This window comes from Sebastes umbrosus, chromosome 13 (genome assembly GCF_015220745.1).
Source record: "Sebastes umbrosus isolate fSebUmb1 chromosome 13, fSebUmb1.pri, whole genome shotgun sequence".
Taxonomy (NCBI): Eukaryota; Metazoa; Chordata; class Actinopteri; order Perciformes; family Sebastidae; genus Sebastes; species Sebastes umbrosus.
The window spans coordinates 29,766,945-29,781,413 of NC_051281.1; the positions used below are offsets into that span (position 1 = coordinate 29,766,945).

Below are 14,469 nucleotides of genomic sequence, written 5' to 3' on the forward strand. Positions count from 1 at the left end.
CACCTCACTGCTTGGTCCACAGCAGGAAGACAGTTATTGCTTTTCTCCTCTATTTGATCCGAGCTGACATTTACCTAGTTCCCATGGAATTTGAATAGCTTTATCATTTTGTGTAAATTTTCAACATTGGCTTGACCTTTTTAAAAGGCCGTATAGACCGGGGCTCCTGCAGTGTTTCTTTTTTTGTTTTGTTTTGTTTTGTTTTTTTTCCTGAGTTTCCATATTTAGATGTAGCATTCAGTCTGAGGGTCTTTGGAAAACAATAGCATGTAACATTTTCCTGTAAGAAATGTTAAGTTTGATAAACCTTTTTGTCCTTAAAGCTGCAGTGGGTAGAAACGGAGATAATATGATTAAACACTATATCCTGACAGTAGTGCATGAGACAGGTAATCTGAAAAAAAACATGTATCCTCCAGTGCTCCTAATGGCATCTGCAAGATTTTACAGACCGGAGGAAAAAAACCAATCAGAGCAGAGCTGGAGCCTTGCCGTCTCTGAGCAGCTGTCAATCACTCACGAACTCTGATCAAACGGTCAAACTAGGCAGCGCTGATCAAATATGAATCAATATTCTATTACTGTAATGCCTATTTCTCTCCTCAAGTGTGTTCAGAAACATCTTGTAGTGTACTGTTTAGCTATAAAAAGAGAAAGTTTGTGACCCGGCTGCCATGTTGAGATCAGTTGACCGCCCACCAGCCGGAGCAAACTTTCTCATTTTACAGCTAAACAGTACACTACAAGATGTTTCTGAAAACATTTGAGCTGAGAAATAGGCATTTCAGTAACAGAATATTGATTCATATTTGAGTTTGCGAGTGATAGCCTCCATTGAATGAACAGCCAATAGGAACGCTCTCTTTCTGAAATGACCTGTGATTGGTCAGAGTCTTCCGTCACGGGCTAGATTTTTTTAAAGCCTGAAAACAGAGCCATGAGGAGGTGAAGCAGTCTAGTTTTCTCTCAGAACATTTTAATTACAATATGCTGAAAGGTTATTATGGACTTTTTTTGCCCAATGATGCCAAAAACATTCTACCTACTGCCACTTTAACTCTCATTTAGCCCTAGTGTGCTAAAACTCAAACTTGTGATGTCATAGGGTATAAAGTGTGGAGCTGCTCCATAGACAATGAATTGTGAGAGATGTTCCAGATGACACTAAGAGCACCCAGGGGGATGTTCGGAGTATATGGGAACATTTTCTGTTTCACAGCTGAGAACACTACAATAGAATAAAGCTCATTTGGGTACAAAAAAGAAAAAATCAGTCTCCCATTCATTGTATATAGAGCAGCTCCACACTTTATATCCTATGACATCACAAGTTTGAGTTTTAGCACTCTAGTTTTTGGATTTGGGAGAGAGTTGTTCATGTTTACTGATATTTTTGGGCTGTCTTAGACCAGGGGTCAGCAACCTGCGGCTCCGGAGCCACTTTAGCCCTTCTCCAGTGGCTCCCTGTGGATTTTTACTGTTTTTTTGTTTACATTTTCATTTTTATTTATCATTGTTGTAGGTCTATGGTACGACGGTACGACGGAGTATTAGGGCCACTTTGAGGAAAAAACATAAATCTGAGATTTCGAGGACAAAGTCATAATATTACGAGAATAAAGTCATAGGTTTACGAGAAGAAAAGTTGTAATATTATGAATATAAAGTCATAATATTATAAAGTAGTAATTTTACGTGTTATTTTCTTTCTTTCTCGTGAAGTTAGTACTTTATTCTCGTAATATTATGACTTTTTTTTCTCGTAAAGTTATGACTTTATTCTCGTAATATTATGACTTTATTCCGTAAATCTCTGATGTTTTTTCCCTCAATGTGGCCCTAATACTCCGTAGTACATTGTCTCTTTGGCCCTCACTGCATTAGACTTATATACCATATACTTAGACTATAAACTGTGTTACCTTCATCACAATACTCAAATGTTTTGCGGTTCCAGACAGATTATTATTTTATTTTATTTTACTAAAAGGGCTCTTTTGATAGTAAAGGTTGCTGACCCTTGTCTTAGACCATAGGAATAACATGATTTAAACACTCAAAATCAAACAGCGGAAGCGACGTTGTGGTAAGTTTTTTAGATCTTAGGGTTGACAAGGGGCATCTTATCAGATGGCCCGGAGCTACAGTATGTGCAGCTCCCATGCTCCTCCTCCTCCTCCTCCTCCTCTTCCTCCTCCTCCTCCCTGGTTGTTCTCTAAATGTCGGGTAAAGGAGATAATAGTAGGGGGTTATTAACCTTTTCCGCTTTAGAGAGTTTTTAGCGGTGAAGGGCTGTGGCGTTAGAGCACTGAGGATTTCATCCCCTTTAAATCATCTCCTGCCACAAGTGCTGTCAAATGGAACCAAGGAGCTTAATACACACACATACACCCAAGAGCAGGACACCGGGATTTATGGCAGCCATATATCTCCCATTTATGCTTCAGATACAGTGGAGGCTGATGCCCAGTACTGTGCTGGAAGAGAGCCGGCTCTGACCTCACAGTCCCCCCTGGGTGGATGGTATTTTGTCTTCACTCAGTAGCACAAACAAAAAATAAAAGCAAGGAAAAAAAAGTTTCTGTTATAGCTGTGGGAGCAGCTGTCATTTGAAGGAATGGCTTGCCAGGTTTGGTACCTCATCCACTGTTTAATACATCCATGCAGCGGGTTAGCGGGAGGTTAAGTTCCTCTGGGTCTCCCACAGAAGCTTTGGAGGACGCAGAAAGAAAATAATGATCTTATTACAGTCCCTTTTCCGTTCGAAAGCTTGAAGACATTTTATGTTTTGAGGGGTCTTAACACAATGTTGGGAACACGTTCTTAAAATGTGGACAGTGGTGCCACATGAAAATATTCGATATTTCAGTCTGTTATAACATATCGTCGTTGTCCTGTGATAACCTCCAAAACTTTTCATGAGCTAAGAAAACTCTCTAAGAGTTTACGTGGCTTATTTAGCTTAAAGGGTTAGTCCGGGTGTTTTTGAAGTGGGGTTGAAAGAGGATGAGGAAGAAGAAGAGGTTGTAATAAGGAGAACTTATCCATAGTCATAGTGTATTACCTACAGTAGATGACCTAGTTTGGAGAAACAGACAGGAGTACCGGCACTGGAGCAAAGCAATGTAGCCTATTGCTGTGGATGGCAGCAAAATGTATTTTAGCCACCTAAAAGAAAGGCTCACCTAAAAAAATCAGAATAGTTGCCGATGGCGAGTCTGGTGGCTTGGAAAAGAGCATAGATAAGTTTCACTTTCAGTTCAGTTCCCCATCGGAAAGGAGAAGGAAAGGGCTGTCTGACGGTAAGATAAAGCAGTGAAAATATTCCTAATATAACGTACATTTAAACGGATATTGATTTTTTAGGTGAGCCTTTTTTAGGTGTATGTTTTGCTGCCGGCCCCGTCCACAGCAGTACAGTACATTTCTCCCGTGTCAGTACTCCTGTCTGTTTCTCCAAACTGGGGGCATGCCAACCTTCATCTACTGTAGGTAATACACTGACTATGGATAAGTACCTCATATAACCCCACTTCAAAACACCCAAACTATCCCTTTAAGAAGTGGCAGAATTTTCACAACCCATAAAGGAATCCCTTAAGCTCGTTGAAAAACTTAAAATCATTAAATTCTGTACATCAGATTAGATGTTTTTCATTGGACAGTGACTGTATTTTTGGCTCGGTGTGCTGCTCAGTCTTTTACCCCCCGTTGTGTTTGATTCCAGGTATAAGTAATGCAGAGGCCAGGCAGCCAGGCAAGGCGCCCAACTTCAGTGTGAACTGGACGGTGGGCGATCTGGCCCTGGAGGTGATCAATGCAACCACGGGCAAGGACGACATGGGCCGGGCTTCACGCCTCTGCAAACACGCCCTCTACAGCCGCTGGGTGCGCCTACACTGCAAGGTAGGTACACTGCACTCGGTTGTTATGAAGCATTTCGGTCCATACCGTAAAGTAGTTGATACCCAGCCATTATTCATCAGCAGTGTGTGGGCTGCTGTTGTTTTAGTCACTGGTTCATCATCCAGTCAGGTTTTGTTGATCGTATGTTGGATAACAGTTTAAGAAAATTGTGTTACTGTGTGATCTGCGAGATGTCACAAAAAGCAGCCTGAAGCAAACCTGAAGTTTAAAATGGATTAAGTTAGGGATGCACCGATACCACATTTTCAGACCTAGTACAAGTACAAGTACTTAAATTTGGGTACTCGCTGATACCGAGTACCGATACGAGTACTTCTCTGTGCCAAAAGACCCTCGTTAACAGCCAGCTGGAGGGTGTGAGCGACACACGACAGGCTGGGGAGTCCCGCATACGAGGCGGTGCGCTGCGACCGGCTCTAGGAGTCTAACGCATGGGCGAGTCAGAGGGTGCAAGCAAAACCCTGTGGTGCAATGAAAGTGAGGGCCACCTGAGGTGGGATCCCGGACCAGCGGGATCGGGCACAGCACCGGCCCGTCTCGCCCGCACCGTCAGGGAGGTGGAGCGTGAGTACCTGAAAGATGCTGACAAGAGGTTGACGTCACGCTGCCGTAAAGTGGTATTGGTGCCGTTGTATCGGAGCCGTTTTACGAGTACGAGTACATGAGCACAGTATAGGACCCGATACCCGATACTGGTATCGGTATCTGTGCATCCCTAGATTGAGTAAAAGGAGCTGTGGTACCTGCACGGCATCAGTGAGAGACTGTAGAGGTCAAACAAGATGTTGAATTCCAGTATGATGATCGGTTTCCAGACCACATGCAGAGATCTGATATCTGATCAAATATGAACTGAAACATCAACAATTGATGCTGTGGGTATAAGTTAAAGGGTAACTTTGGTATTTTTCAACCTGGACCCTATTTTCTCATGTTTTTGTGTCCTAGTGACTAATGCGGACAACAATTTCTGAAATCGGTCCAGTATCGAGGGATAGCGCTGTAACCGGAAGCTGCCAAACAAGTTGCGAGGGGCAACTGAGCAGCATTAATGTAACGCTGCGTTCACTAGAAGTGCTTGTTTTTGCCACCGACGGGCTCAGATTGCCATTATAAGTGTCTGACAATATTACGGAAAGAACCCTACAGAGAAAATCTTTTAGATAACACTGAGCTACGCTTTCTGTACTCCCAACACAACAAACTGCCCGGCTGCTTCTCACGTTTCCACCATGAATGTTTTCCACTATTCCACCGTTGTCTTTCGGCAACACGTCACCTTGCCAGACTTCAGAGCGAGACTTCTCGTTGAGCGAGACTCCTCGCATAATGTCAGACACTTCTAATAACAATCTTGGGGAAAAAAAGTACTTTTAGTGGAAGTAAATAACATTGCCAGCTTGCCCCAATAGCACCCTGCTGCAGACCGTACATCTCCATCAATACTGGACCAGTTTCAGAAATTGTTGTCCCTGTTAGTCAGTCAGACACAAAAACATGGGAAAATATTGTCAAAGTTGAAAAATACCAAAGTTACCCTTTAACGTCGTTAACGTTGTTATTTTTTCTTTATGGTTGAACTTTAACATTTTTATTAAACACGAAGGCTGTCAATTGTTTAAAAAATATTGAATCGCGATTAATCGCAGGATTGTCCATAGTTAATCATAAATTAATTGCACATTTGTATCTGTTCAAAATGTACGTTAAAGGGAGATTTGTCAAGTATTTAACACTCTTATCAACATGGGAGTGGACAAATATGCTGCTTCATGCAAATATATGTATATATTTATTATTGGAACTCAATTTACGACATAAAACAATGACAGATATTGTCCAGAAACCCTCACAGGTACTGCATTTAGCATAAAAAATATGCTCAAATCATAACATGACAAACTGCAGCCCAACAGGTAACAACAGCTGTCAGTGTGTCAGTGTGCTGACTTGACTATGACTTGCCCCAAACTGCATGTGATTATCATAAAGTGGGCATGTCTGTAAAGAGGAGCCTCGTGGGTACCCATAGAACCCATTTACATTCACATACCTGGAGGTCAGAGGTCAAGGGACCCCTTTGAAAATGGCCAAGACAGTTTTTCAACTCTAAAATTCGGCGTAAGTTTTGGAGTGTAATTCAACCTCCTTAGCAGCAAGCTAGTGTGACATAGTTGGTACCAATGGATTCCTTAGGTTTTTTAGTTTCATATATCAGTATCTTCACTCTAGCCCGCTAAAACCTCTGAAAGATCGATTGCGTTAAAGAAATTAGTGGCATTAAAACAAATTTGCGTTAACGTGTTATTACCGTGTAAACTTTGCCAGCCCTAGTTATGAGCTCATCCAGAGCGTAACCTCTCTCTTCCTCTCTCTCTCTTTCAGCTGTCCTCCATCTTGTGGATCAAGGTGCTCAAGCCCAGCTCTTACCATGATGCCAAGCAGGCAGCCACAGAGTACCACTCTGCCAAGCAGGCGCTCATCAAGGCCTTCCACAAGGCCGGCCTGGGGGCCTGGGTGAAAAAGCCCAGCGAGCAAGACCAGTTCACCCTGTGCTCCTGAGCTGAGTCAAGGGGACCAAGGGATTCCTAAAACCCCCCACTCCTTTCCCCTTTGACCCAGGCCTGAAAGCAAGAGAGCCCCCCAATTAACAACCAGCCCACAGAGACACTTACCTCCGTCCCATGTGTCGGCACGCACGCACGTGCTGTACTGTGGAAATAAACGTGCGTTAGTTTCACAAACCATTCACAACTCATCATTGTCATTCCTCAGAGGACCTCGGCCTCACCATGTCTTTTCTCATATTCTTGATTTTTTTTGTCCTTTTTAATTTTTGATTTTAACTGATGGTGTTTTTTTTCATCTACTTGTTTTTTCTGTTTTAAAACTGGAATCCATGTTTTTATGCCGTAGATGTGGGAGTTGAAATTATGCAGTTTTCTTTTTGTCTATTTTCTGGATGGAGTGTAGCCAGTTTAGGGTGAAATGTAGCCTAGAAACACAGGATCTTTGTTAACTAAAAACCAATGTGTATGGACCTGGGGGAAAAAAAAAAAACGTTGCTAAAATGAATGACGAACTTTAATTTAAAGATGCATAAATCTTCAGGATGTAAATCTAGTGCTGAAAAGAAATAGTCACTTAGTTCTATAAACATTTAATGTGTGTTATTTGGTCCGTTCCTTAGATGAGACTACGTGTTCTTAGACCCTGTATTAAAGATGACAATGTTCCAAAATATCGTGGCCCTGTTTGATTCACTGACTGGACAGAATATATCCAGGCCAGGCGTCACCGCAGTTCAGTTTGTTGTTTTTTATGTCTTGTTCATTAATCCGTGCATATGTTCTGTAAGTTATTTTATGTCACTCTCATTTCATACTTGAACAGTGTGTGTGTGTGAGTGGGGGGGGTAATGTTGAGAGCATCGCAACCCCCCCCTCTGACGCCTCCCCTCGCCTGGGTCTTGGGACAAGCTTTGGGAGGTGCTGCACGTTGTATTTTTCCTTGATCTAAGCCATGGCTTTGCATGGGAACTGAACTGGGAGGCCTACAGAGCAGAAGACGCGTGGCGGAGAGCCCTGTGCGCCCCATCGGTGAATGATTTTTGAATGAATGCCAGCATCTTCCTCCACAGGCAGCTTTGAATATTTGTCTCTATTTTCTAGATTTCTTGTGATTGTTTGTTTCGGGGGGGGGAGGGGGACTGTTCTTTGTTTTTCTTAAGATTGGGCATTTGAGGATTGGGGATAATACTGCAGTGAAAATAGTGTTGAGCAGACCTCTCAGATCTTGTAGCTATGTCACCTCGTGGCAGGGATCCATGGTAGCTATAGTCAGTTGAGCTCTTAATAGAAGGCATGGTCTATGTGCTGTAGTGCCACATCCAGTGTGTGAAGTTACATTCACTAGATGCCACGATACGACAGTATGTAGTGATAGTCTGAAATGCAAACATGTTGTAATCCCCCCAACATAATTCTCTTTAGAAACACCGTAGACCGTATAGAAATATAAAGATGGACGACGCGTCTTCACTTCATCTCGCTGTTCAGACGTGAAGCCAAAATATCCGGGTTATGGGAGCTGCTTCCTGATATTTTTTTAGGGCTTAGACGATATGCCTATCTCCCGATTCAATACTATCACAATACTTTGGTGCCGATTCGATATGTATGGTGATTTTTAAGTATTGCGATTCAATGTTACGATTTATTGTGATTTTTGTTAATTTTTTTACCATGGGAAAAAGTTTCATCATACACTTCTAGGGACTTTTACTTTGGAAAATATCTCAGAATCAGAATCAGAATCAGAATTGTGTTTATTGCCAGGTGTAAGAGATATACACTAGGAATTTGCTTTGGTTATATTGGTGCAAGTCAAACAGTATAATAACAAAAGTATAGATAAAAACGTTAGAATAAAATAAGAATAAAAAAAATTTAAATTCTACCAATATACAAAATACAAAATAAGCTTTAAACAAAAATAAACAGGATATAAACAGATAGTGCAAATATTGCCGGAGTGCAAACAACCAGGTATCAGAGGGAGAGAGGGATACAGTAGGGGGTGGTATTTAGAGTGTATGAAAGAGGAGGAGAGACAATGTCGGCGGGGCAATAGTGTAATCTATCTATCTAATCTTTATCTAAATTGATAAAGTAAAAAGTCAGGAAGAGCAACAGAGGAGGGATCCCTCTTCCAGGACGGACAGACGTGCAACGGATGTTATGTGTACAGAGTAACGACATGATGCCACCTAGCTGCTACGTTAGCACCACGGTAGCTGTTTGGCTAGAAAGACACAACAACTAAATATCTCTTTAAAGGGACTATTTGTAACTTTGTACGCGCATAAATGTAGCGGGTCGTCACACATGCGCGCTCGCATATGCGCGTTCGCGTGTAGCCGCTGTACCCTCCTCCTCTGCCTGCTCACCTTCACTCAGACAGCTCAGCTCACTCCACCTCTAGACGTGAACGCGCGCTCACTACACACTGCAGAAGAGTTAGTTTAGCTCTGAGAATATCTAGTGAATGTACAGTGGACATTTGTGCAGAAATAACTGCTGCAGCTCCTCCAGACCAACAGAGCTTTCCCGTGTCTTGTGAAGTGACGGAGCTCTACAGAGATTTACGTTACCTTCTCGTTACCGACCGGGTGCCGGTGTCTCCTCTGCTCTCTCCGGCTGCGGGCGGAGAGAGCAGGGAGACACGCTGCAGTGTCCCGCTGCCTCAGCCTGCACTTAGGCAGGAAAAGCCAACACTAGGATCAGATCTAAATCATGTTCATGGAGAGACCTTCGTCTGGTCAGCTAACATTACTGCCAAGCAGCTGAAATATAGAGTGATATTGTGGTTTTAGCTGACGTGTGTCGCCTATTGAGGTATATTGAGAGCGAGCAAGTGCGAGCCCGACGCTGACTTTCGTTGATTTCACGGCCACAGGTGTCGCTGTTAAGAAGCATTTCTGAAAGTTACAAATAGTCCCTTTAACTACATTTATGATCAAACTGACACATGTTCTGTTACAGACTGGTGACAGTTATGGAAAGTTAAAGGTGCATCTCCTCTCTCGTGCAATTCCCGACTACTTGACTCAGAGCAGCTGTCAATCATGACGTCTCACCCCCTTTTTATAGCATCAAATAACTCATTAAAACCAAACTTATCAGAAAAATAAACACTTGAACATACATCAGCGTGATGAGAACTACCTAAAATGACAGAAACCATATTTGGGAAAACTTTAATTTGACGTGTACTTTGACTTTTTAGTTTGGCCTATGTCCCATCCGCTAACATGGAGGAGGCGGGATTTATGAGCTATACTGCAGCCAGCCACCAGGGGGCGATTGAGATGTTTTGGCTTCACTTTTGGGGAGCTATGTCGTCCATCTTTATGTACAGTCTATGGGAAAACACCGAGAGGAACATGAACAGACTCACTCGTTGTATGCTAATAACGTGTAGCCGTCGGTAGGTTACAACCAACTGTATCACAGTGTGATGTCATTTCCGTCGTCCTCTCTTCCACATCTTACAGGAACACATTATAGCTGCGTAGTTCAAGAAGACCTTTGTGATCTGACCTTCATGCCCTGAGTGCATACATGTCCAGATGTGTAAATGAGGACATTTTTTACCAAGTAACTGCGGTCAATTCCTATTCCCAGCTGTAGGAGACGTACGTATGTGTGTGCTATCTGCAGTGTGTGTGTGTGTGTGTGTGCTCACACGTCTTTAAGCAGTGGAGTCTTCACCAAAGATGATGTCCATGTGTGTTTCTGCCCCAATATTTTTTTTTATTTTTTTTTTAAATCAACCCTTTACTGTTTGGTTTTTGTATATCCACTGAATAATGTACTTTTGATTGCTACAAAAAAAACTGTGTATTCCATTCAATATGGGGGAAATTCAAATTGTCAGGCTTCTTTAGTGCATCTGTAGCTGTCAGTGGCCACGTGTATATTGTGACCTGCGATCATTATTGCTGCAGTATAGTACTTCTCTGTATATAAGGAACAACGAAAATGACAAAATTCTGTTCCCCGTACAATCATCCCATCCTTAAAAAAACAAAAAAAACTGTTTGGACTCTCTCCTCCCCGTCGCTGGGATTGTGAAGATGTTAATGTTCCTGAGTATTAGTGGTTCTGTGTGACTCACTGGACACTGTAAAGCATGGCACTAACACTGCCGGGGTTAACAGGCTTCATCCCCATTGTAGCCACCACCAATGTTAAAAAGGAAAAAAAAAATATGCACTGTAAGGTGCCTCAGCTGAAAGTGGCATCCACAAGCTGGCACGTGTGATGTCATATATGTACCTTTTTTATTTTGACTTCTATTTGGTTGTTTTATGTGTCAGTACTAGAAAAGCAGGAAAGGGGGATTCTACCAGAGTTGACTTGAAGGTAGAAACCTTGAAATTTGGATCCAGAGCCCCCGTCCCCGTCCCCACCCCCCCGACAAATAGACCCAGACCAAAGTCACAAGCAATACTCCTGATGTCTCCTTTAATGTCACCCCATCACAAACAGGAGTCTGAAGTTCCTCTGCCCCTCCAGTCTTTGTTCTATTCTCTCTCTGCAAAGTTTTTTTTGTCTTCTTTTTTTGTATATTTCCCCCCTAAAGACTGCCTGCTTCTAGAGTTTTTTCTTTTTTCTTTTGACTGCACTAAAGATGTCAACTGATGATGTCATGATAAAAAACCGTCCCCGTTTATGGATCGGATGGCGACTATCACAGCAAGAACTGAACTGCTTCCGCTTAACCCCCTTTGTGAATCCTCAATGATGGTCAGTGCCCCCCCATCCCCACCCACCCCCACCCCCTCCTCCACGCCCTGCAGCTGCGCCTGTATGGGATTTTCTTCTTTTTTATTTTAATTTCGTGGCGCCTCCAGAGTGATCGGTGCTCGTCCACCGGGGGGGTTTCAGAGCCACTTGTTCTCCCTCCCTCCAGTTGTCCGATGTGTGAAAACCTCCACCGACAAAATCCACAAACCTTGCATGTACTACCAACACTGAAGCTGCACCCAGCATGATGACAAACTTTTAAAAGGACTCGAGTAGAAAAAAAAAGAAGAAAAAAAAAGCGCTAAACATAGATATATAAAAATGAACAAAAAAGAATAAAAGAGTTCTTCGTTTACTTTTGCACATGGTTGGGACTCTTTCTTTTCACGTTCTGAGTGCGGTTGTCTCCGTGTGTCTGGAGTAAAAGATTTTAACAGTTTACACACTGAATGCTTCAAATGAGATGCTTTTGATGTCCACATATATTAACTGTGTTTTGTGTGTACTGATGAAGAAGACTGAAATGAACTGCATCATCATCTTGAGGATTTCGGGCTGCTTTACCACACTGACCTTCAGGTGAGGGATAATGTACAGCGAAAGAAACCTTGACAGGGCGCAGAGCGCTCTCTCACTGCCCTGAAGGGGATTCTTTCACAACAATGACCAGCTAGCTGAACATTATCCCGCTTATTACACAGCTACTTACTTTAGAAATCAATATTTTGACACAAAAACGGTCCGCCAGAGACCGACATCAGAACTGCGTCCATAGCAACGGTTTGTTACACATAGCAACGGTCTGCTATAAAGAAATAACAGACCGCTGTGATTAACCAATGAGAATCGAGTATTCAACAACGCCGTGTAATAATTTAAGGTAATTTATGAGAATCATCAGGACAGTTTAAAGCAGCAGTAGGTAGAATTGGAGCAAATTTGATTTAAAAAAAGTAATTTTTATAAAATGGTCACTATATTCTGACAGTAGTGCATGAGACAGGTAATCTGAAAAAAAAAATCATGTGCTTATTGGTCCTCCGGTGTCCTACGGTGCTCCTAATGGCATCTGCAAGATTTCACCGACGGAGGAAAATGGTGAAACTAGGCAGCCCTGATCAAATATGAATCAATATTCTGTTACTGTAATGACTGTTTCTCTCCTCAAATGTTTTCAGAAACATCTGGTAGTGTACTGTTTAGCTGTAAAATAATTCTAATTTTACAGCTAAACAGTACACTGCCAGATGTTTCTGAAGAGAAATAGGCATCACAGTAAGAGAATATTGATTCATATTTGATCAGCGTTGCCTAGTTTGACCGTTTGATCGGAGTTTGTGAGTGATTGACAGCTGCCTCCGTTGAATGTACAGCCGATAGGAACACTCTCTCTCTGGAATGACCTGTTGTAATTCATCTTTGACCTGTTTGACTGAAGTTATTCATCCAGCAACTACTGAACTATGGTGCAGGCGAGTCGATACAGAAAACTGCAGAATCTGCGTCATTATTTAAATGCAGCCCTGCATATTGTCATCGTCATTAGAATCACTTCAGGATCTCACATCTTTAGTTAAACATTGGTTTGTTAATCAATTACACAAGTGATCACCCTGAAATACTATTATGCATAATATATTTCCTGTGGTTGTCACATTCCATGTTCAGTAGAGGAGCTCGTTTTACTTTTACTGAGAGGAACAGTTTAGCAGACACAAATTGCAAACGTGTTTGGTGTCAATCAGACTCGAGGTGAGGCTGGATCAGTCAGACGGAAGCGTCTTGTGCATTTTACTGCTGGTTTTAATCTTCAACTCACGCAGGGAGTGAAGTCAGGTCATAAATTTTACTGTGTGTGGGTGTGTTTACAGCAGTGGGCAACTTCGGAGTCTAAAAAGTGAAGCTGATGTGCCATCAAGCTTGCATTCTTCCTAACAGCCAGCAGGGGGCGACTCCTCTGGTTGCTAAAAGAAGTCTGATTGTATAGAAGTCTATGAGAAAATGAGCGTACTTCTCTCTTGATTTATTACCTCAGTAAACATTGTAAACATGAGTTTATGGTCTCAATCACTAGTTTCAAGTCTTCTTCAATACAGCATGATGTTCATTTAGTGAATTATGGTCCCATTTAGAGTCAGATACACCATAAAGCAGGGCATGCTTTAGGGCGGGGCTACCTTGTGATTGACAGGTCGCTACCACGGCGTTGTCTGGCCTGGGAGTTGTCCGTGTTTTCATCTTAGAACTTTAACCCTTTCACAGTGTGTTTTCACTTCATGAAAGTTAATTATTATGACCTTTTCGGTTGCGTCGTAATGTCTTATTCAGAATTTGGTTGTGCTTAGCTCCACCCTCTTGTGTCACTTCTGGTTGCAAATAACCAAGATGGCGACGGACAAAAACCAAAACAGCGACAGTCTATGGTTTACAGTACTTTTTAATGTTAGGTTAAGGAGTGACGGTGATAGACGTGATCACCAACACAGCTTTTCAATTGTTTAATCTGAGAGAAAATGTGTACTTTTAAATATGACCTCATTTTTCAATAATGTTGACTCACTATAATGTTACTACTATCGTTGTATAGCATACTGAACACCAGCCTTCAAGCAATCCTCAAACTCAGTCAATAGTCTTGAATATTGAACAGGAAAAGGTAGAAATCATGGAGGGCGTCCAGTCAATAGAGAATATTTTCTGAAGTTTGTGTGTCTGTTGAGTATCCCAGCTGCCATCAGATCGCTTCATAAATCTTCACATCAAGCTTTGCTTTAAACACTAAGCCTGCATGCCCTTAACTGCATTGACATGATGAAAGCGCATGAAAATAGCAGATTCAAACAGACATACCAGGCGAACGCAGCCCGGACCAGAACATGATAGAAACTCTCCAGTCCTCAATAATTCAGCACCCATCTGCTGAGTCTCAACAGCCGCACAGCTATTTACATAAACATTAACATTATCACATCCATCAGTATACAAGTACTACATCTTACGCCACATCCCGTTTACAATAGCCAGCAGCCATGCACATCAAATATGCCTCGGGTAAAGTGTTTTAGTGTCAGATATTTTGTTTACTTATAATAGTGCGCTTAAAGCTAGGGTTGGTAATGTTCTTCAAAAACTCTTTTTTGTTATAAACTCGGAAAAAAAAGTTTGGAAATTTTTGTTTGGTCGATTATTTCTCTGTTGTTACAATGCTATCTGTCATTGTATTTTACGTCGT

General features: G+C 42.1%; 1 protein-coding gene across 3 annotated transcripts in view; it reads left to right on the forward strand.

The window, feature by feature from the left end:
• adarb1b (adenosine deaminase RNA specific B1b) overlaps positions 1–7,168 on the forward strand; it is a 181,409-nt gene extending 174,241 nt beyond the window's left edge. For all 3 annotated transcript variants that reach the window (XM_037789130.1, XM_037789129.1, XM_037789128.1), the window contains 2 exons: positions 3,728–3,906; positions 6,313–7,168. In XM_037789130.1, coding sequence (XP_037645058.1) covers positions 3,728–3,906; positions 6,313–6,489 — 356 coding nt within the window. In that variant the 3' untranslated portion in view covers positions 6,490–7,168. The remainder of the gene's footprint in view (positions 1–3,727; positions 3,907–6,312) is intronic.
• The last annotated feature ends 7,301 nt before the right edge of the window (positions 7,169–14,469 follow it).